This window comes from Vulpes vulpes, chromosome 3, assembly GCF_048418805.1.
Source record: "Vulpes vulpes isolate BD-2025 chromosome 3, VulVul3, whole genome shotgun sequence".
Taxonomy (NCBI): Eukaryota; Metazoa; Chordata; class Mammalia; order Carnivora; family Canidae; genus Vulpes; species Vulpes vulpes.
Window position 1 is genome coordinate 115,449,768 of NC_132782.1, and position 21,418 is coordinate 115,471,185.

Genomic DNA, 21,418 nt, shown 5'->3' on the forward strand with positions numbered 1-21,418 from the left:
CTGTCATCACCATCCTGACCGTGGGCTGTTGTAGGCTGCTCCCCCATCTCCACCCTGTCACTGCGCAGGAGGGGACAGATGCTGTTGGGGTAAGCTTGCTACAGCCTCCTGTGCTGTGGCTGCTGGTGCCCGGGGATGGCGGTGCAGTCTTCCTGAGCACGGATCTTAACAGGGGTCTGTCCTGTGGGCACCGGGACGTCTCCTGGGCCGTTGGCATGGCGTCTGCTGCCTGAGCGCGTGCAGGCTCCTGGAGGGCTTACGTGCTGTGGTCTGTGAGCGCATCTGCTGCTCTTTGCCTCCTTATCAGCCATCGGGCTTGCATAACCAGGCTGGCCCTGCTTCCTGCTTAGGAACTATCAGTGCACCATCTGGAGCTACAAATGGGGTGACAGGACGTCAGCAGCCTCCCCGCACCCAGGCGCTTCCTAGCAGAGCCCCTGTCCCCAGCTAAGCTCCCATCCCCCCAGGGATTCTGTTGCCCAGGTGGGCCCCCGCACGAGGGCCCTGCTCTCCTGAGGCGCTTCCTTTGCAGGACGGGTAGCTCAGAACAGGGGCGCGGCCGGCCCAGCTGGCGGAGGGGCAGCCCACAGCCTCCGCAAGTGGGTCTTTATTTGTGGGTCCAGCAGGGGAGGGCATGGGCAGATGTTGGCTGCGTGACCTGGGGCAAGGCTTTCCCTGCCCTGAGACTCACCTGTCGGTAAGTAGGGACAGTGAGTCTACCCCACGGGGCTGCTGGGGGGACTCAAGTGTTCCACTCATGCTGCGCCGGGCCCGAGGTTGCCCTGCCCCAGCTGCCCTGTGCGATAGGGATGGGAGCCGTGCCGGCAGGGGGTGCCTGAGCCGGAGAGGAAGCTTCTAGGCACACTCAGCCACGCAGCGGCTCAGAGTCCGGAACCCTTCAGGAGGAGCCGTGGGCTGGAGGGCAGGGTAGCCATGAGTCTGTGCTGTGCCCAGTGGTGTCTCGCAGTGCCAGTGTCTCCGGAGCACAGCTGGGGCGGTGGTGCTCCATCTCTGTATGGCCTGTGGTGACGGTGCAGGCGGTGACCCGCTCAGAGCTCGTGGCCAGGAGCATGCCCCACGGGGGACAGCCCTCGGGGTCTCATGGGGAGCATCCCGTGGGGAGTGCTCTCAGCCCAGTCCTTTGCAGGCTGGTCCCTGGAGAGTGAGGCCCTGCTGCCAGAGTGGAGCACCTGGCTTCTGATCTGCACCTGCGTCGGCACCTGGGTTGGGCCCGGAGCCTCCGTCCACGGGGAAGGAGGAGGTGAGGGCTGGCACCTGTCTCTGTGTGAGGTGGGTTGGTGGAGAGTTTGGTGGGCAGGGCTGCCATCTCTCTCACCCCACAGGGAAGGGTTTGGCGGGAAGGGTGCTGGGTGTGTCCTCAGGGACCTGCCTGGACTTCATTCCGCCCATGTGCCGGGGCTCAGAGCCCATCACCTCCCAGCCGTGCCCGTGATGCCTTCTTTTGGCATCATTCTCGGGGGACTGCCTTGTCAGAGTGTCAGCTGCCAGGCCCTAACCCTGCCCAGAGGCAGCCACGGGGGGCTCCAAGCCATCACTGTTCCCAGGGCTTGAGGCTGGATCTTTCACCTGCCTCAACAACAACGTCCTAAGGATCGACTGCCACTGGTCTGCCCCAGAGCTGGGTCAAGGCCCCAGTCCCTGGCTCCTCTTTACCAGGTGAGTCTGGAGGGCCAGGCTCCGTGAGGGCCATGATGGTGGGATCCCCTCGGTAGCAGCAGGCCTGGGTGGGTGCGGTGGGCCCTTGGTACCGACCACCTCCCTTTCCAGCAACCACGTGCTGGGCAGCAAGCATAGATGCGTCTTCCGGGCCAGGGAGTGCACTGTGGTGCTGCCGCCCGAGGAGGTGCTTGTGCCTTCCGACAACTTCACCATCACTTTCCACCGTTACGTGTCTGGGAAGGAGCAGGTCAGCCTGGTGGACCCACAGTACCTGCCCCGGAGACACGGTGAGGCCTGGGCTGGGTGCCTGGACAGGGAATATCCTGGCTTCAAGGGGATTGGGAGACAAGATCCCATTGCCCTTAACCTCCATGGCCCAGCGAATGTTCTCCATCCCTGCTAAGAGAGGCCCAGGGCTGGGAGCAGGCTGGGCCCCTGGGAGGGCAAGAGCCCACTGCTTACCGGAGAGGCAGGGCTTTGGAGGAGGATGAAGATGTAGTGCTTCAGGTTGGGGTACAACTTGAGTCACCTGAAATGCACTTCAGTCATAGCAGGAGGGACTCCAGTAAGACACCGGCCGGCACTTCCGGCAGCAGCTTGTGAAGGAAGATGCGGGCAAGATTTGAAATCACCTTGTCTGGCTGCAGGGGCTGGAGGAACGCACTGTCCTCGTGTTGCACCTGGGCCCTCCCTGGGGGACCTGCCTCCCAGTGAGGCCGGTGATCTGGGAGGGGAGGGCTTCGACCATGTCCCCACCCTCCCCAGCATCTTTCAGACCCCCCAGTCCTGGGCATCACGACAGACATGCCCTCATGTAGCCTCACTGTGTTTCAGTGAAGTTGGACCCTCCCTCGGACTTACAGAGCAATGTCAGCTCTGGGTCCTGTGTCCTGACCTGGGGCGTCAGTCTTGCCTTGGAGCCTCTGGCTGCCATCCTCAGCTACGAGCTGGCCTTCAAGAAACAGGAGGAGTCCTGGGAGGTAATGCTGGGCTGACGCTCTCTCCTGGAAGCAGCAGCTCAGTGCACCTGCATTTAGTGCTTGTAGGCCTGTGTGCTGTGCATGTGTACCTGTGCCCATGTGCGTGTGCACGGTCACGTATATGTGTGCGTGTGGGTTCTTGAGGGTCAGTGGATCCTGTCTCACCCTCAGCACCTGCTAACTGTCCTCTGCCCCACAGCAGGCCCGGCACAGGGATCACATTGTCGGGGTGACCCGCCTCACCCTTGAAGCTGTCGAACTGGACCCTGGCTCCAGCTATGAGGCCAGGCTGCGTGTCCAGATGGCCACACTGAAGGAGGAGATGGGGCAGGAGCAGCACTATGAGGGCCAGTGGAGCGAATGGAGCCAGTCTGTGTGCTTCCCATCTCCTCAGAGCCCTGCCCAAGGTGGGGTCTCCCTCCCAGAGGGCCTCCCCTCACTCGTGCATCGCACCGTCCCACCCTCTCGCCCTCCTGGAACTCCCTCCCTGAGGCAGTCATGCCCCAGCTGACCACCCTCCCCTGGAGACAGGAGAGTTTTAAGGAGGAAACAATCACCTGCCAAACGTTGGGCCTCTCGGAACCTGTGGTTGTTGTCTGTCATTGGTGTGAGTGTGGCCCCGGGTGGCACTCACGGGCCTGTGCTTCTGTCTCTGGAGCCTGGACGTTGTCTCCTGTCCCAAGGGAGGGCAGGGCTGACCCCTGTGAACTGGTGGGAAGGGGTCTGACCCCGATGACCTTGTAGACGGAGGAGGTGAGGGCCAGGGGCGGGCGATTCATTAGCAGGTGCGACACAATCCCTGTGGCCTATGAGCAAATTTCCAGTGTGGCCCAGGGCACTCCTAGGGGTGCTTTGTCATGTGGAATTAGGGAAACGTCCTGGTGCCAGAGAGGCGCACAGCCCTGGGCCCTTCCTTCCTGTAGGTTCTCACCTGTTCTTGCTTCGGGGACAGCCCGACAGCAGCACCCTTGTTGCTGTGCCCGTCTTTCTGCTGCTGACCAGCCTGACCTACTTCGTCGTGTTCAAGCTTTCACCCAGGTTGGTAGCCAGGGTGTGTGTGTCTGTGTGCACACGTGCTATTGTGCTAGCATGTCTCTGTGTGAGTTTCTGTGTGCGTGTCCATGTGTGTGGATGTGAGTCAGTGTGTGCATGTGTAGGTGTGTGGTAGGTGGGGCATCTCGGGCCAGACTGGTCATCCCTCCCCACCGTCTGGTCTTGGATGGGGCGGGGGTTTTGAAGCCTCTGCCCTGGACCCATGGAGAGCTCCTCAGTTGCCGGGTGTGTTGGGGGCCCTATGGCTCCAAAGAGGCTCAGAAGGATCCAAATTTATCGGGCCCAAGCCACCCAAGAGCCTCATCTCCGGCCTTTGGAGGTGCTCTGTGGTTTGCTCATGTTTAAATGCATTCTACGAAAATGCAGTCTTGGGAATCTGCTGTGCTCGGAGCCCTGGTGAATGCCCCAGAGAACAAAACAGGCACGGCCCTGTTGACAACCATCACCCTTGTCAGGTCATGGGAGGGGGCCCGTAGGAGATGGACCGGGTGTGGACTGGCAGCAGGAAGGATGTGAGGAAGTGGGAACAAGAGAGTGGGGTGTTGCGGGGGAGGGGGTCGGGGAGGAGATGCTGGGTGGGCCGTGAAGGCCAGACTTGACCTGGGAGCACAGGAAAGCTCTTGAACCACGTGAAACTACACGACAAGGCCTGGTTTGTATTTTGAGAATAGATTTGAGTGGGGCGGGGGGAAAGGACCCACTTGGAGGCCTTGGTGGTGTCCAGAGGGTGGCGATTTGCTTGGAGCTGGCAGGAGAAGCAGAGAGGGAACCATGTGGAGGGAACTGGCAGGCCTTAGGAAGAGAAGCCGAGGGGGCGGATGAGCTGTGACCGTGGGCCCCTGAGGTGGGGACTTGCTGTGTCCTGAGCCACATCTTTGTGGGGGGCCAGTGGGCCTGTTGCTCAGGGAGGAGTCAGGTGGGGCAGCGGGCTGCCTCCTGGCTGCTGGGGGCACACATGTGGCTCCCTCTGGGAGGAGGACGCCAGGGCTCTCCCTGTGGCCTTAAACCCACCTCGCAGCTCACCCTGTAAGGACACGTGTCTTGGTGTAAGGAGCCCTACAGGGTCATGGGCCTGGGAGGCCGCACAGGCACGTGCTGGGTCTTGCCCCAAGAGCAGGTCTGCGCTCGGCTAGAGGCGAGAGAGGCAGCAGCGCAGATGACGCAGGGCTGCCTCTGCTGCAAGGGAGTGGAGCTCCCACGGGACCTCAGGCCTCCTGAGCTGGGGCCTCTGAGGACCCCCTCCCCCAACCCCTTGGGTGTGCGTAGGCCTCCAGCTGTCCTCTCCCGGCTTCAGGATGAAGAGAAGCTTCTACCGGGAAGTACCCTCTCCGGCGCCCTTCTTCCAGGCCCTCTACAGCGTGCACTGCGGGGACTTCCAGGTGCATGTGGGCCCGCAGCAGGGGTGGGGGCGGGGCTGGGGTCACCCACGGGCCTGGCCTGCCCAGGATGTGGGCTTCGGTGAGAGTGGGGGCTAGTGTGGGGGCCTTGTCAGTGCTTTGAGCTTTTTTTGTATACGTAGTAGTGGGTTTAAATTTACACTCTGTGTCTCAAATGCATCAAAACAATTAGCTGTATTCTCTATTGCGGGTTTTTTTTTTCTTTTGCGGGGAGCAGCCCCTGGGAGGTAGGTGGTCATTCTGTGGTGCAGACTATGGTGGTGTCTTGCAGCTGCCACGTGTCTTGTGCCTGCTTCTTCTCTGAAGGTGTCTGCGGGGAGGGCCTGGTGCTTGTGCCGTCCTTGGGGCCCTCGGTGGTCTGCGGGCTACTGCTCTGGTGGTCGCTGGGGAGCGCCTGGCCCTTCCTTGTTCCCCTGGGTAGCGTGCTGGCACCTTGGCCACTGAGCGCACTCCACATCCCCCCCTTTGTAGTGCCCCGGTGAGCGCCACCAGCGGGGTCTTCGCATCAGACCCCTTCAGTTCCCTGTGGCCTGGGAGCTCTTGCCCTCTGGGCTCCAGCAGGTGGTTTCAAGTTCCCCACTGTGGGTGGAGGATGGCATGTGATGCTTCCTGGGGTTCTTGGGCCTGCTCTTCCCCGATCCCCCTGCCATTGCTGGGCTTCCCTCTGCCTCATCATTGTGTCTCTAGAAAGGGAGCCCAGAAAACAAAATTTAGAAAGGGAGTACAGTTTTCAGTTTCGGATTGTTGTCCAAGAGTATAACTCGAGGCTTAAAGCGGAGCATCTTGTCTTTGGTGGAGGCCACCTCCTTCTCTCGGGTAGTGGCCGTCTCTGTCCAGACCCCTGAGGTCATGTGGGCTGCACGCACCCAGCCCTCCTCTGGAGACCCATGTCACCTGCCAAGTTATTTAGACCCCTCAGGGGTGGGGTGGGTGTGGGGGTGGTCTGGAGCCATGGGTGGGCTCTCCAGGGAGAAGGGCGGTAACAGAGGGCAAGGTATGTGTGGTCCATTTGGTGGTGGCTCCTGGTCTCACCTAGGACATACTTCCCTTTGGGAGGTGAGGGGCCTCTTGTGGCCCCACGGAGGGGTCCAGGTCTGCTGCCCTCAGCCCAAAGGTGCCGTTCCCGACAGCGTCTCTGTGTGAATGTGTGAGTGTGTGGGTGGGGAGTCCAGGAGAGGGGCGCAGTCTCTGTAGCCCATGGAAGTGCCTGGAGCAGCAGCCAGGGACTTTCTCTGTCCTTGGCACCTGTCACTACCTGTACCCTCTTTCGGGCTGCTGTGAGCACCGTGCGGTGAGGTGGGGGATTACTGAGGGTCCTGGGCTACGGATACGCTGGCACGTGGAGGTAAGATAGAATGTTCTGAGCACAGGCATTGTTTGGATTCTGGGCGAGGATTTCAGGAGAGCTTCTTGGAGAAGGAGGGAAGGCTGCTTCCAGGGAGAGTCCTGAACATGTGGCCTGAGCCCTTCCCCTACCCACACCCCATGCTCTCTGTTCTAGACCTGGATCAGGGCCCACAGAACTGGCCTGCTGCCGAACCCGGACCCTGTCCGTCCTCCACAAGGAGCCTCGGAGTCCAGCGACCAGGAAGCCATTGCGTGGCTGACCTATGACCCAGTGGATCCCTGGCAGTCAGTGGTCCCAGAGGACGAGGAGGAGGGCCCTGGCGCAGGCCTCCCAGAGGCTGTGCTGAGAGCAGGGCATGTGCTACAGGGAGGGCAGCTGCCTGCCTACCTGCCGCAGGAGGACTGGGTCCCTGCAAGCGCCCCCAGGCCAGCTCCCCCACAGTCAGAGGGCAGCAGTGGTGACTACTGTGCCCTGGGCTGCTCTGGGGGCTGCCACCCCTGTACCTTCCCAGGAAGCACACGGAGCTCTGGGCCCAGCCTGGTTTTGGCCCACGGCCTTTCTGGTGACCAGCAGAGCCTGGATGCCTGGCGAGGAAGTACCTGTGTGGGAGTCGGTCACGGTGAGAGGCAAGACTCTGCTGAACGGGTTGCATGAGGACCTCAGGGTGTTGGCCTCGCTCCCACGCTCTGCAGTCACCGGGGTTGATCTAGAGCCCGGACTTGGCCAGCTGCATGATGTCCATTTTGCGGAAAATGGACCAAAGTCTCTATGAGAATGGAGCCCCTGCACAGACATCCTGTCCGGACAGAGGCCAGCGGGTGACCCCCTCCTCTCTCCCCTCCCCTCTCCTCTCCTCCCCTCAGCATCCTGCCACTCAGCACCCCCTCCCCGGGCACCACTTCCCTCCCTGCTATCTGGCTTCACTCGGACCCCTCAGAAAAGAAGGGTGTGGGCCCACAGCCTGTTCTTCTGCCCTCACCTCTTTAAAGGGTCCACCTGCACCCAGCAGACACAGAGGAGGCGCTATGACTTCTTTCTGTGCCTTCCTGAGGTCCCTCTCCTCCTGAGATTAGAAGGGGTCCAGTGGGTCTTTCAAACCGCTGCTGGCTGGGAGAGGGGCCAGAGGAGTGTGAGGGGATGGGGTCAGTCTATTCTCGGGCTCTCTGGGGTTGGAGGTGCTGAGGTTTTACGGGTAGGGTCAAGTGGAGGAGGAGGTGCCAGTCCCTGGGACTCTGGTGACCCCTGTGGTCCACGCAGGAGAAAGCACTTGCAGCCCCAGGCTCCCAAAGGCACAGGCCCCCCTGCCTCAGACAGGCTTCCCCCTCCCCTCTGCATGCCACTGGTGCCCCTGGGGTTTGTGGGGAGCCTCAGAGGAGCCAGATTGTGGTCAGCAGCGGGAAAGCAGGACCCAGAATGTATTTTTAGCTTGTAGAGAGCGGGAAGGGTGTGGACGGAAGTGAGGTGCAGGCATCTTTAGTTCTAACCAAGGATAAAAAAAAAAATAGCTTGAATCCACTTCCTGGAGCCGACCCCTGGGGAGCGCTGGGCTGGTATCAGAGCAGCATCTGTGTGGCCCCCTGTGGCTTCCCAGGGAACCTGCATGTGACGAGTGACCCCCACAGCTGGGACGCCTCCTCTGCGCGGCCAGAGACACTGTTTCTGTGGATCACATTTTCTCTCAGTGACACGCAGAGACCCAGCTTTGGGCTGGAGCTTGACCATGCAGCCCCTTGGAGGCTGCGTGACCTGCCCCTTAGGCCACATTGCTCTGAATTCCCCTGAGCGAGTCGCCTGCACACCTCTGTGCCCAGAAAACTCTGGCTTCCCCCTTTGGAGATGAGATGACCCTTGGACACTGTGGCCCCGAGGTCCAGTTCGCAGCAGAGCCAGGTTGGGAGACCTTGGGAGGAGGAAGTCGCTGAGCACCGGGTTCTGAAGGAGTCCGAGGGCCAGCGACCGGAGCCCCAGTCCTCGATGCGGCTGCTGATTCCAGGGGGTTGGGTGCGTGGCGCCGCTGGAGCTCGAGGGCCCCACACGGGGCTGGCTGGACCGTGGAAGGCCCGGAAGGCCAGACTGAGGGCAGCGAGGGCAGGGGACTCTCCCTGACGCGGGAGGATGTGCAACGGTTTCTCTTGGTTTGTTTGTTTTTACGATTTTTTTTTGTTTGAATTTTTAAGCCATCTCTACACCCAATGTTGGGGCTGAACCCACATCCCTAAGATCAAGACTTGCATGCTCCACCGACAGCCAGTTGGGCGCCCCGCTTTCTTGGTTTCCAGTGTGGTGAAATCCACGTAGTCCAACCCTCTTTCAACGTGTGCAGTTCGGTGACATTCAGTACATGCTGATGTCTGACGTCGTCACTCCCACAGGAAATCCCCTGCCTTGGAAGCAGTCGCTCCCCCCGGGCCCTCCGGAGCCCCTTGCCTGCTCCCCGTCTCCATGAATCGCCTCTTCTGGGCATTTTGTAGAAATGGAGTTACAGGGTGCGTGACTTGCCCCACGGCCTTATTCCTCAGTGTAGTGTTTTCGAGGTTCGCCCACTTCGTGGCATCAGTGGCCTCACCCTTACTGTGACCCTTGCGCTGTTACCAGGTTTTCCCTGTTGCAAGCAGCACTGCTGTGAATATTCATGGAAAAGTTTTTTTTGGTACCTGTTTTCTCTGTTTCTGTGTGTATTCCTAGGAACGGAATTGCTAGATCACATGGTATGATCATATCTATGTTTAGAATTTTTGAGGAACTGCCAAACTGTTCTCCACAGTGACTTCAGCATTTTACATCAATGGTGTACTCGGGTTACAATTTCTCCACATCCTCACCAACTGTTGTTAGTGTCCTTAAAAAATATATATATTTTTAAAGCTTCTTAATTTAAATAATCTCTGCATCCAATGTGGGACTTGACTCACGACCCTGAGATTGAGAGTCCCATGCTTGGGGTGCTTGGGTGGCACATTCGATTTTAAGTGTCCGACTCTTGGTTTTTGTTCAGGTCATGATCTCGGGGTCACGCGATTGAGCCCCGTGTAGGACTCAGCACTCGGTATGGCATCTGTTTGGGATTCTCTCTCCCTCTCCCTCTGCTCCTCTCCGTCATTCTAACTCTCTCTAAAATAAATAACTAAATCCTTAAAAAAAAAAGAGAGAGAGTCACATGCCAGCCAGGCATCCCTTAAATCACTGTTCTGGGTATAAAGTGGTACCTCAGTGTGATTTTGATTTACATTTTCCTGATGGTTGGTGATGTTGAACATCTTTTCATGTGCTTCTTGTGTGTCTTCTTTGGAGAAAATCCTGTTCAACTCCTTTGCCTATTTTTAAATTGGGTTGCTTGTCCTTGTGGTGTTGAGCTGTAGGAGCTCTTTATATATTCTTATACCAAAGTCATATCAGATATTCCATTTTCAAACATTTTCTTAAATTCTGCATGTTATTTGGTGCCATATACAATAAGCCATGGCCTAATCCAAACCCAACAAACACATGAAAAGATGCTTAACATCCTTAGACAGGGATCCCTGGGTGGCGCAGTGGTTTGGCGCCTGCCTTTGGCCCAGGGCGTGATCCTGGAGACCCGGGATCGAATCCCACGTCGGGCTCCCGGTGCATGGAGCCTGCTTCTCCTTCTGCCTGTGTCTCTGCCTCTCTCTCTCTCTCTCTCTGTGTGATTATCATAAATAAAAATAAATAAATAAATAAATAAATAAAGTGTGTTAAAAAAAAAAACAACATCCTTAGACATCAGGGAAATGAAAATGAAAACCACAGTGAGATGCCACTTCACACTCAGGGGATGGCTGTCATCTAAAAAATGGAAGTTAGTTTTAGCAAGGATGTGAAGAAATTGAAATTCTCATGCTCTGTGGATGGAGTTGAGAAACAATACTGGTGAGGGGTACATATCAATGTGAATATTCACTTAAAAATGTTGAAAATGGGATGCCTGGGTGGCTCAGTTGTTGAGCGGCTGTCTGCCTTTGGCTCAGGGTGTGACCCCAGGTTCCTGGGATTGAGCCCCATATGGGGCTCCCTGCAGGGAGCCTGCTCCTCCCTCTGCCTCTGTCTCTGCCTCTCTCTCTGTGTCTCTGTTGAATAAATAAATAAATAATTTAAAAATATGTTGAAAATGGTAAATTTTGTTATGTATATTTTACCATAATTAAAAATGAAAATTAAGGAGAGAAAAATTTTATGTTATACATGTTATCACACCCTCAAAAAAAATCTCTGTAAGGATTGGTCCTGCAGGACACCTGGGTGGTTCAGCGATTGAGCGTCTGCCTTCAGCTCAGGGCGTGACCCCGGGGTCCTGGGATCGAGTCCCACGTCAGGCTCTCTGCATGGAGTCTGCTTCTCCCTCTGCCTGTGTCTCTGCCTCTTTCTCTCTCTTTCCATCTATATGTGTGTCTCTCATGAATAAATAAATAAAATCTTAAAAAAAAAGAAAGAATTGCCATCCTAACGATATTGAGTACAGGGCACCTGGGTGGCTCAGTTGGTTAAGTGTCTGCCTTCAGCTCAGGTCATGATCCTGGTGTCCCAGGATCAAGTTCCAGGATCCAGCCCTGCATTGAATCCTGCCTTGGGCTCCCAGCTCAGTGGAGAGTCTGTTTCTCCCTCTGACCCTCCCCCCTCTCATGCTCTCTTTCTCTCTCCGATAAATAAATAAAATCTTAGAAAAAAAAAAAAAGCAATATCAAGTGCTTTGCTCCTGGACAAGGAATTTATTTGCAGTTATCTATGGTTTTTTTTTTCATAATTGAAGTATTTTTATTTTATGTACAGTGAGTCGACATTAAGGGGGTATCCTGGGGACACCAGCGTAGCTCAGCAGTTGAGTGTCTGCCTTCGGTTCAGGGTGTGATCCTGGAGTCCAAAGATCGAGTCCTGCCTCGGGCACCCTGCAGGGAGCCTGCTTCTCCCTCTGCCAGTGTCTCTGCCTCTCTGTCTCTGTGTCTCTCATGAATAAATGAATAAAATCTTTTAAAAAAGAGGGGGTTATCTTGGATATCTGCATTGAGGCAGAAGGATGGGGATCTTGAATGGGATGATCCATTCAAAGACTCATTTAATCCAATTTACTGAAGCTGGTATCCCTCACGGACCGGACCGACAGAAACTCTGGCAGCACCTGTTGAGGCAGTATTTCCGGGTCAGACTGCATGGGTTTGAGCAGAGGTGGAAGAAAGGAACCCTGACCCAAGTTCCTCGGATGGCTCCAGTGCAGCTGCTGGTGAGCCATCCTGCTCTCTCTTGGATGCACGAGGCAAAAGGCGCATTTATTTATATGTTATTTGATTTCTCTCATCTGTGTTTTAATGTTTTATGAATATTTTTATGTACATTGTTAGATTTATACCTAAGAACCTTAATTTTTGTGCTGTAATTTTTTTTTCATTTCACGTCCATTTGTTCTGTATATCATTGCTGATCATCTCAGTTAATTTAGGCTGCTATCAAAATATCACAGACCAGGTGGCTTATAAACAATAGACATTTATTTCTTACAGTACTTGAGGGTGCATGTCTGAGATTAGGGTATCTCTGGCAGCAGACTTGTTTTTTTTTTTTTTTAAGATTTTATTTATTTATTCATGAGAGACACACAGAAAGAGAGAGGCAGAGACACAGGCAGAGGGAGAAGCAGACCCCATGCAGGGAGCCCGATACAGGAACTCAATTCTGGGACCCCAGGGCCACGCCCCTGAGCCAAAGGCAGGCGCCAAACCGCTGAGCCACCCAGGGATCCCCCAGCAGCAGACTTGTTGTATCCTCATTTGGAGGGAAGGTGCTGGGGTCTCTTTTACGAGGAGACCACACCCTTATGACCTAATAACCTGTTCTAACACCATCACACCTTTCATTTGGATTCTAACACTGAATTTGGAGGGAACACAAACACTCACACCATAGTCCTCATGTCAATTGACTTGTACATTGACCTTGTAGTTTGTTTTCAGTTGGAATTTCCAAGTTATGACACTGAATACACAGAACTCTAAGTTTCAGAGATTCCCCAGGCTTTTCCTAAGTGGGTGAACTGGCCACAGCTAAACTGTGAGCTGGTGGTGGGGATGTCCAGACAGTTTGGTGTTGTGAGGACAAAATAGGGAGACGGTCCTCAGGGCGGCTTCCCCAGTGATGTGTCATCAGTAGGCGAGCACAGAAACCTCTGTTTCTGACTTTCTCACGGGTTTATTTGTACTTTCTCCTGTAGCATTTCAGCAGGACATATCTTACAGACGTGTCCCTTCATCAGGGCTTTGGCCTTTCATAGCCATGGAACACCATAGTACTTTTCAGATTCTGCTTCTTGGAGAGGAGAACCTCTGAGAGCATCTGGCTGCAAGTGTGAGTGGGGCCTGAGTGGGTATGAGTGGGGTGGCTGCCTGGCTACCCTGGGCCTCACATGAGATCCTCTCTCTTCCGATGTTGACAGTTTGACAATTGTCAATATGACAGTTGGATGCACATTGAAAAGTTGCTGTGTTGGGACACCTGGGTGGCTCAGTGGTTGAGCATCTGCCTTCGACTCAGGGCGTGATCTTGGGGTCTGGGTTTGAGTTCCGCATCTAGTCCCACATGGGGCTCCTTGTGGGGAGACTGCTTCACCCTCTGCCTGTTGTCTCTCTGCCTCTCTGTGTCTCTCATAAATAAATAAATAAAAACTTAAAACAAAAAAAAAGTAGATGTGTTACAAACTGCAACCTTATTTAAGGTTAAATGTATTATTTATTCCAAAACTGAATTTTTAAAAAATTAACTTTTCTGGTTTTAATGGAAGTAAATTCATTGATCAGTTTTTTTTCTTTTATTGAGAAAGTCACAGTCAAATTGGCAGCACCTTTGTCATGGTACATAAAATAGTGTTTACTTTGGAATCACTGGGCTCCTACATTAGATGAACTATATACATATATCAAGCTTTGATACTATAACCAGAACACTTGGGTATTTACTATGAATTTACTTGTTCCTGGGGACTTTTCCAATGGGAGATTTCCAAGCCTTACTGTGACCTTTTCCTGTTCATTGGTCTGTTTCTGTTTTCATCATGTCAGGGCCCATTTTGTTACTGTGTGTTTTTACTTGGAAGTTACCCATTTTCTCTAGGCTTCCAGTGTTCTCTTATTAGATTTTAAAAATATTTTAAATTTTTAAAAAAGATTTTACTGATTTATTCACGAGAGATACACTGAGAGAGGCAGAGACATAGGCAGAGGGAGAAGCACCCTCCGTGCAGGGAACCGGATGTGGGACTTGATCCCAGGACTCCAGGGTCATGCCCTGAGCCAAAGGCAGACACTCAACCACTAAGCCACTCAGGCATCCCAACTTTAAAGATTTTGTAAAAATTGAATAAAGGAAACCTTGCTTAAATTGGAGCCAGGAAGCCTGAAGGGGGAGCTCTCACACACGTGCCACGGGTTGAACCACAACCAGCAGAAAGAATTGGTCTAAGTGCTGCCATTTTTCTTTTTTAAATTTACGATAGTCACACACACACACAGAGAGAGAGAGAGAGAGAGAGAGAGAGAGAGAGAGAGAGGCAGAGACACAGGCAGAGGGAGAAGCAGGCTCCATGCACCGGGAGCCCGACGTGGGACTCGATCCACGGTCTCCAGGATCGCGCCCTGAGCCAAAGGCAGGCGCTAAACTGCTGCGCCACCCAGGGATCCCCCTAAGTGCTGCCATTTTTTAACGGTGCGCAACAATACTCCCTAATTTCCTATTTAAACCCAACACAAACTGACCTTTCCTTTGTCTTTTGTTTGTTGTCCTGAATTGCAGTTCTTCAGCTATTCCCAAAGCAACTCATTTTGCTGGTAAAATAACTGGCAATTCTATCTTTGAGGTTGACAGTTTCTCTGTCGATTGTATCCACATTAAACTAAGGATGAGCTTATATTGATGTCTCCAACTGCATCCACCATCTCATGGATGTTGTAACCTTTTCTTCTTATCTGTGACTCTAAGGGTGATAAACCTGTTGTTAAGAAACTAAATCCAGGGCAGCCCGGGTGGCTCAGTGATTTAGCGCCACCTTCGGCCCAGGGCCTGATCCTGGAGACCCGGGCTCCAGTCCCACATCGGGATCCCTGCATGGAGCCTTCCTCTCCCTCTGCCTGTGTCTCTGCCTCTCTCTCTGTCTCATGAATAAATACATAAAATCTTTAAAAGGAAACAAAATCCACCTGAGTAAATTGAAAGATCCAGGTGGCTTTATTCAATGATTCATGAGTCTGGCAGCATCGTATCTAGCAAATAGATGGCATCTCCATGGAGTTGTAGAAAAGGGAAGCCTCTTTAAGGCAGAGAGAGAATGGAAAAGAAGATATTATTAGCAACGAATATGTCATTTTAGGCATCTGTATAACTTCTTTGTGCAGATGTGTGTTCAGATATACCTATTGTCAGGTTATTTGTTTTCTTATTGTTGAGTTCTGAGAGTTTTTTGTATAGTTTGAATACAAATCCTTTATCAGGTATGTGTTTTGCAAATATTTCCTTGCAATCTGTGGGTTGTCTTTTAGTTCTCTGAGCAAGGTCACTCACATAGTAGGAGTGTTAATTTTATGAAGTTCACATTAACAATTCTTTTTTACTTTTGTAAAATTTGCCTGTGTCTCTGCCTCTCTCTGTGTCGCTCATGATTTTATTTATGAGAGAGAGAGAGAGAGAGAGAGAGAGAGGGAGAAACAGACTCCGCACTGAGCAGGGAGCCCCACGCCAGGCTGGGTCTCAGGACCCAGGGATCATGATCCCAGAGGCAGGCAGACGGTTAACCGACTGAGCCACCCAGGTGCCCCATACTTGTGTATTTTAAATTTATGTGTAATAATTTCACTGTAAGTTATAAAGTTTTTGTCTACATTTTATTCTATATCCTTTCCTTTTTTAAAGAAGACTTTATTTATTCATCTGACACAGAGAAAGACAGAGCACCAGCAGGCAGAGCAGCAGACAGAGGCAGAGGGAGAAGCAGACTCCCCGCTGAGCAAGTAGCCCCGTGTGGGGGGCCCCGGGGTCAAGGCCGGAGCCGAAGGCAGACGCTTAACCGACTGAGCCACCCAGCGGCCCGCCTTCTATATGCTTTTCAGGTAATTGTTCCTTAGGTATTTCTGGAGAAGCTGGGATATTGTACTCCATTTCACTGAGAAAGTTCTAGCATTTATTGAATTCAGCTGGGCCCTGGGAGGGGCGGGCGCTTCCCCTGAACTGAGTGCCCTCGAGTCCTGCAGCGCCCCCCCCCCCCCCCCCCCCCCCAGTGCCCTGGCCCAGCTCCCGACCAGACCAGCGCAGGGCAGCGGGCAAGCTCCAGAGGCCTAGTCTCTGCCTGCTGTGGCAGGAGCCCGGCCTTCTCCGCCTCCGCCGCGGAGGTGGGGCCGCGTCCACGCTGACAGGAGCCCCCTCAGGACCCGCCGCGGAGGAGGTGGGTGCGCGTCTACACTGACAGGAGCCCCCTCAGGACCCGCCGCGGAGGTGGGTGCGCGTCTACGCTGACAGGAGCCTCCTCAGGACCCGCTGCGAAGGAGGTGGGTGCGCGTCCGCGCTGACAGGAGCCTCCTCAGGACCCGCCGCGGAGGAGGTGGGTGCGCGTCCACGCTGACAGGAGCCCCCTCAGGACCCGCAGCGGGAGGAGCAGGTGAGGAGACGCCGCCGAGCGGGGCTGCAGGGGGCCGTGCTCACAGGACCCGCGGAGGATGGCGCGCTGCACCGACGCTGGGGTTTCCGGGCGGTGTTTGCGGTGACCTGGGGTCCCGCGCGGGGCCGTGCCCGGGGCTGGGGCGTCCCCCCTTTCTGGGCTCGGGATCCCCTGGGCGGCTGCGCTCGGCGGTGTTAGGCGCCACACGGATTCGGGTCCTGCGGCCCCTCAGGCCGTCCGCAGCCCGGGAGCTCCCGCCGCCTCAGCCTGCAGGGTCATCCCGCGTCTACACCGCTTCGGGGCTGTTGGCTCCGTGCCCGTGACCACGCCGCTGGGAGGGCGGAAGGACTGCGCTGTGTAGACGGCCTCGGGGAGCGGTATTTTCACAGCATCAGGTCTTCCGGTCGCCAAGCACGGAGAGTCCCCATGGCCGTGTGTCGCCCTGGGTGTCTCCGGGGGTGCCGGGTCGGGGAGCAGGCCTGTCACCTGTTCATTATTCCCTGGGGAGGGAGGCAGCTGGGCGGCTGTGTTGGAGGAGCGTCCTGGGAGCAGCAGGTTCCTCAGGGCCGGGCTGCGGGGGGTCAGGGTTTCGTGGGGGACCCCGGCTTCCCCTGCTGGGGCCTGTCGCGGCGTCTCTCCTTCGGGGTCCTCCTGCTGGGGCCTGTCCTGGACACGGGGCGGGCTCCCCTCCAGCCTCCCCTCCAGCCCCCCCCAGGCCCCCCTCCAGCCTCCCCTCCAGTCTCCCTGCCTAGACACCCCAGTGCACTTACTGCGGGTTCCCCTCATTCACTGTCACACTTGTCACCAGGTTTTGCTGGAGGGCTGTGGAGAATTGGAAATCCGAGTCCCCTGCCTCTTCTGCGCCACAGACACAGGGGCCTCTGGGGCGACCTCGCGCGGGCCTCTGGGTGACAGGCAGCCTCCCGCTGCGGCTGAGCTGGGTGCAGGTGGCACTTGGCCTCCGTCACAGAGCTGGATGTCCTCTGCTCCTGGCGGGGTGCTGACGTGGGTGCGGAGTCACCCACTCTGCCGAGATTTCAGACCTGCAGGAAACCTGTCTCCGCAGCACAGACACTCTGTACCCCAGCCCCCAGACGCCCCGGCCGCCGTCCCCTCACCTTGGCTGCCCCTTCTCAGCCAAACCCGGGACGCCCTCCCCAGGACGCAGCACACAGCCCTGTTGGAGGAGATGCCACAGATGACGCATCCTAACCCGAGCACAGCTCCCACCTGTGTCCATCTGCCCATTGTCTAAAATGTCTTTACCATTCGGATCCAATTTTCTTACTGTAGTTAGGATTATGTTTAGGTTTAGGAATTGGGGATTAGGATTACGGTATAGGGCAAGATTTGGTGAGGGTTAGAGTGAGGATCAGGATCACAGTTTGTACTCCAGGGGCATTAAACGAGCGCGTGGGCTTAGGTTTCCTCCAGATTTCTTCTGCTCTGCTCCTTGCCAATCTCCAAAAGTCACATTTCCTACTGTGTTGGAGGCCAAGTCTTCCGGTGTCATTCAGGTGTCTGAAATCTCTTGGGGATCAGAGCCAGGCTCTGGGACTGGGTCAGATCAGAACCCAGTCTAGGGTTAGGGTTAGGGCCCAGGAGCTTTGGAGGGCCCTAGGTGGGGGTAGTTTCGAGATCTGCCTTGAGAGCTGAGTAGAGGGCGAAGGTGAAGATGAGGCTCAGGCTCAGGCTCAGGGTTTGTGTTCAGGGGGACGCTGAACGTGGGGCTTGGCTCAGGGTTAGGGTTAGGGTTTGGATTACAGTTAGGGGTTAGATTACTGGTAGGGTTAGTGTTACTGTTTAGGGTTAGGGTTATAGGTTATAGTTATGAGTTAGGGTTAGGGTTACAGATTATGGTTTAGGTTACTGGTTAGAATTAGGGTTACTGGTTATAGTTAGGGTTAGGGTTATAGTTGGAATCAGGGTTAGGTATATGGATTAGGGACTAGGGGTTAGCATTTGGTTTTTGATTACTGATAGGTCTAGTGTTAGGCTAGGTTAAAATTGGGGTTAGTGGGGATCCCTGGGTGGCTCAGGGGTTTGGCGCCTGCCTTTGGCCCAGAGTGCGATCCTGAAGTCCCGGGATCCAGTCCCGCGTCGGGCTCCTGGCATGGAGCCTGCTTCTCTCTCTGCCTGTGTCTCTTCCTCTCTCTCTCTCTCTTTATCATGAATAAATAAATAAATCTTAAAAAAAATAAAATTAGGCTTAGGGTTATTGTCCGTATACAAGTAGAGATCGTATCTGGTCATGTGCTTGACACTGGGACTCCCAGTATCTTCAGTGGGTTAGTTTTAAGCGTTATAGTTATGTTTTGGGTTAGCGTATGTGCCTGGCACCCATCCATTCAGAGACCTCTGCCAAGAATCAAACTCCAGGCCTCTGCTGAGGTGACGATAGCCATGGCAGGCATCTCCTGAGCTGGGATCAGGAGGGGATTTGTGGCTCTAAATACTCTTTATTTGTTTTTTTTTTTTTAATACTCTTTATTTGGATTTTCAATTTCCTTTTTGTTTTTATCTCTTGTGCGCATCCGTTCTATCAATACTAACAATTGTTATTTTAAAGTTTTAATTGAATTCCCATTTGTTAACACAGTATAATATAGTTTCAGGTATACCACATAGTGATTCAACTGTTGGCTACAATGCCTGGTACTCGTCACAGGTGCCCTCCGTCATCCCCATCCTCCGATTCCCCGTCCCCCCCCCCCCACTTCCTCTGGTATTTATTAGTTTATTCTCTATGGTTAAGAGTGTGTTTCTTGGTTTTCTTCCCTCATTCCCCCCACCTCGCCCCTTTGCCAGTTTGGTTGGTTTCTTAAAATCCACATGTGAATGCAATCGTGTGGTATTTGTCTTTCTCTAACTTATTTCATTTAGCAAAAGTCCTTTCCGCTTCTCCCACGTCATTGTAAATGGCTTCATTTCATCCCTTCTGATGACCGAGTGATGTCGCAGTGTGTATATTTATCCCATCTTCTGTGCCCATTCATCTGTCGGTGGACACCTGGGCTGTGTCCCCAGTTTGGCTGTTGTTGATAACGCTGCTACGAACATTGGGCTGCGTGTCCCCCTTCGAATCTGTACTTTTGTATCCTCGGGGTAAATACCTCACTGTGCAATTTCGGAATCACAGGCTAGCTCTATTTTGAACTTTATGAGGACCCTCCACACTGTTTTCCACAGCGGCTGCACCTGTTCGCATTCCCACCAGGAGTGTAAGGGGGCTCCCCCTTCTGCCCAGCCTCACCAATACCTGTTGATTCTTGTGTTGTTAATTTTAGCCATTCTGACGGCTGTCAGGTGACATCTCATTGTGGTTTGGCTTTGCATTTCCCTGATGATGGGTGATGCTGAGTGTCTTTCCATGTGTCTGGTGGCCATCTGGATGTCTTGTCAGAGACAATATCCATTCATATTTTCTGCCCATTTTCAGTTGGATAATTTGTGGTTAGGATGCTGAGATTTATATTTGCTTTATATATTTTGGACACTAACTCTTTATTGGCTATATCTTCTCTTATTTTTATGTTGCCTTTTAGTTACGGTTGTTTCCTTCACTGTGTGGAACCTTTTCAGCTTGCTGAAGTCCCAATAGTTTATTCTTGCTTTTGTTTCCCTCACCTCAGAGGCATATCTAGAAAGAAGATCCAATGGCCAATGTCAAAGACATTGCTGCTTATCTTTTCTTCATTTTATGGTTTCAGGTCTCACATTTAGGTCTTTAATCCATTTTGAATTTATTTTTTATATATATGGTGTAAGAAAGTGGTCCTGTTTCATTCTTCTGCATGTGGCTGCCTAGTTTTCCCAATACCGTTTGTTGAAGAGACTGTCTTTTTGCCGTTGGATATTCTTTCCTGTTTTGTTGAAGAATAATTGATCATAGAGTTACAGGTTTGGCTCTGTAATATAACTTGAGGTCCAAAACGCCAGTTTTAGTTTTCTTTTTCAACACTGCTTTGGCGATTTTCAATCTTTCACGGTTCTATACAAATTTTAGGATTTGTTCCAGCTCTGTGAAAAATGCCATTGCTATGTTGATGGGGATCACATTAAATGTGTAGATTGCTTTGAGTAGTATATAGCCTTTTAAAGAATAGGGCAGCCTGGGTGGCTCAGTGGTTTAGTGCCAGCTTCCGCCCAGGGCATGATCTTGGAGTCCTGGGATCAAGTCCCACGTCTGGCTCCCTGCATGGAGCCTGCTTCTCCCTCTACCTGTGTCTCTACCTCTCTGTCTCTCTGTTTCTCATGAATAAATACATCTTTAAAAAAGATAAACAATCTTTGTTCTTCCAATCCATGAGCATGAAATGCCTTTCTATTGGTTTGTGTCATCTTCAATTTCTTTCATCAGTGTTTTATAGGATTTACAGTGCAGGGCATTCACTTCTTTGGTTAGGCTTAATCCTACGTATCTTATTGTTTTTGGTGCTAGTCTACATGGGATTGAGCCCTCAATTTCTCTTCCTGCTGCCTCATTATTGGTGCATAGAAATGCAACAGATTTCTGCAAGTTCACTTTGTATCCTTTACTGAATTTATCAGTTTTAGCAGTTTTTGATAGAGATTTTTGGGTTTTCTATACAGAAAATCATTCATCATCAGGTAGTGAAAACTTGACATTTTCCTAGCTGATTTGGATGCCTTTTATTTCTTTTCGTTGTCTGATTGCTGTGGCTAGGACTTCGGGACTGTGTTGAATAACAGTGATGAGAGTGCACATCCCTGTCTTGGTCCTGACTGTAGAGGAAAAGTTCTTGGTTTTTCCCTGTTGAGCATGATATTCTGGGTTTCTCATCTAAGGTTTCTATTATGTTGAGGTACATCCCCTCTAAACTTAATCTGTTGAGGGTTTTCATCATGACTGAATGTTATGTTTTATCAATGCTTTTACTGCATCTGTTGAAATGATCACTTGGTGGGACACCCGGGTGGCTCAGTGGTTGAGCATCTGCCTTTGGCTCAGGGTGTGATCCCAGAGTCCCAGGATCGAGTCCCGCATCGGGCTTCCTGCATGGAGCCTGCTTCTCCCTATGTCTTTGCCTCTCTCTCGTGAATAAATAAATAAAAAATCTTAAAAAAAAAAGAAACAATCACTTGGTTCTTATTCTTTCTTTTAATATTGTGGTGTATCACAATGATTGATCTGTTAATATTGAAACATCTTGGCAACCCAGGAATAACTCCCACTTGATCACGGTGAATAATTTATTTAATGTATTGTTGGATTCACTGTGCTAGTTTTTTATTGAGAGTTTTTGATCTCTGTTAGTCAGGGATATTGGCCTTTAGTTCTCTCTCTCTT

General features: G+C 52.9%; 1 protein-coding gene across 9 annotated transcripts in view; it reads left to right on the forward strand.

Annotated features, from left to right (window-relative positions):
- LOC112909068 (interleukin-9 receptor-like) overlaps positions 1–21,418 on the forward strand; it is a 30,213-nt gene that overhangs the window by 2,494 nt on the left and 6,301 nt on the right. Inside the window, exons 2-11 of one of the 9 annotated variants that reach the window (XM_072754326.1) lie at positions 1,148–1,261; positions 1,566–1,677; positions 1,789–1,967; positions 2,515–2,660; positions 2,860–3,067; positions 3,584–3,698; positions 5,008–5,092; positions 6,612–7,077; positions 15,393–15,562; positions 15,811–16,055. In XM_072754326.1, the coding sequence (XP_072610427.1) occupies positions 1,148–1,261; positions 1,566–1,677; positions 1,789–1,967; positions 2,515–2,660; positions 2,860–3,067; positions 3,584–3,698; positions 5,008–5,092; positions 6,612–7,077; positions 15,393–15,562; positions 15,811–15,915 (1,700 nt within the window). In that variant the 3' untranslated portion in view covers positions 15,916–16,055. Of the gene's footprint in view, positions 1–1,147; positions 1,262–1,565; positions 1,678–1,788; positions 1,968–2,514; positions 2,661–2,859; positions 3,068–3,583; positions 3,699–5,007; positions 5,093–6,611; positions 9,338–9,453; positions 9,603–15,392; positions 15,563–15,810; positions 16,056–21,418 lie in introns of those variants that run through there. The other 8 variants (XM_072754327.1, XR_012000710.1, XM_072754328.1 and 5 more) reach the window with 8 other exon arrangements.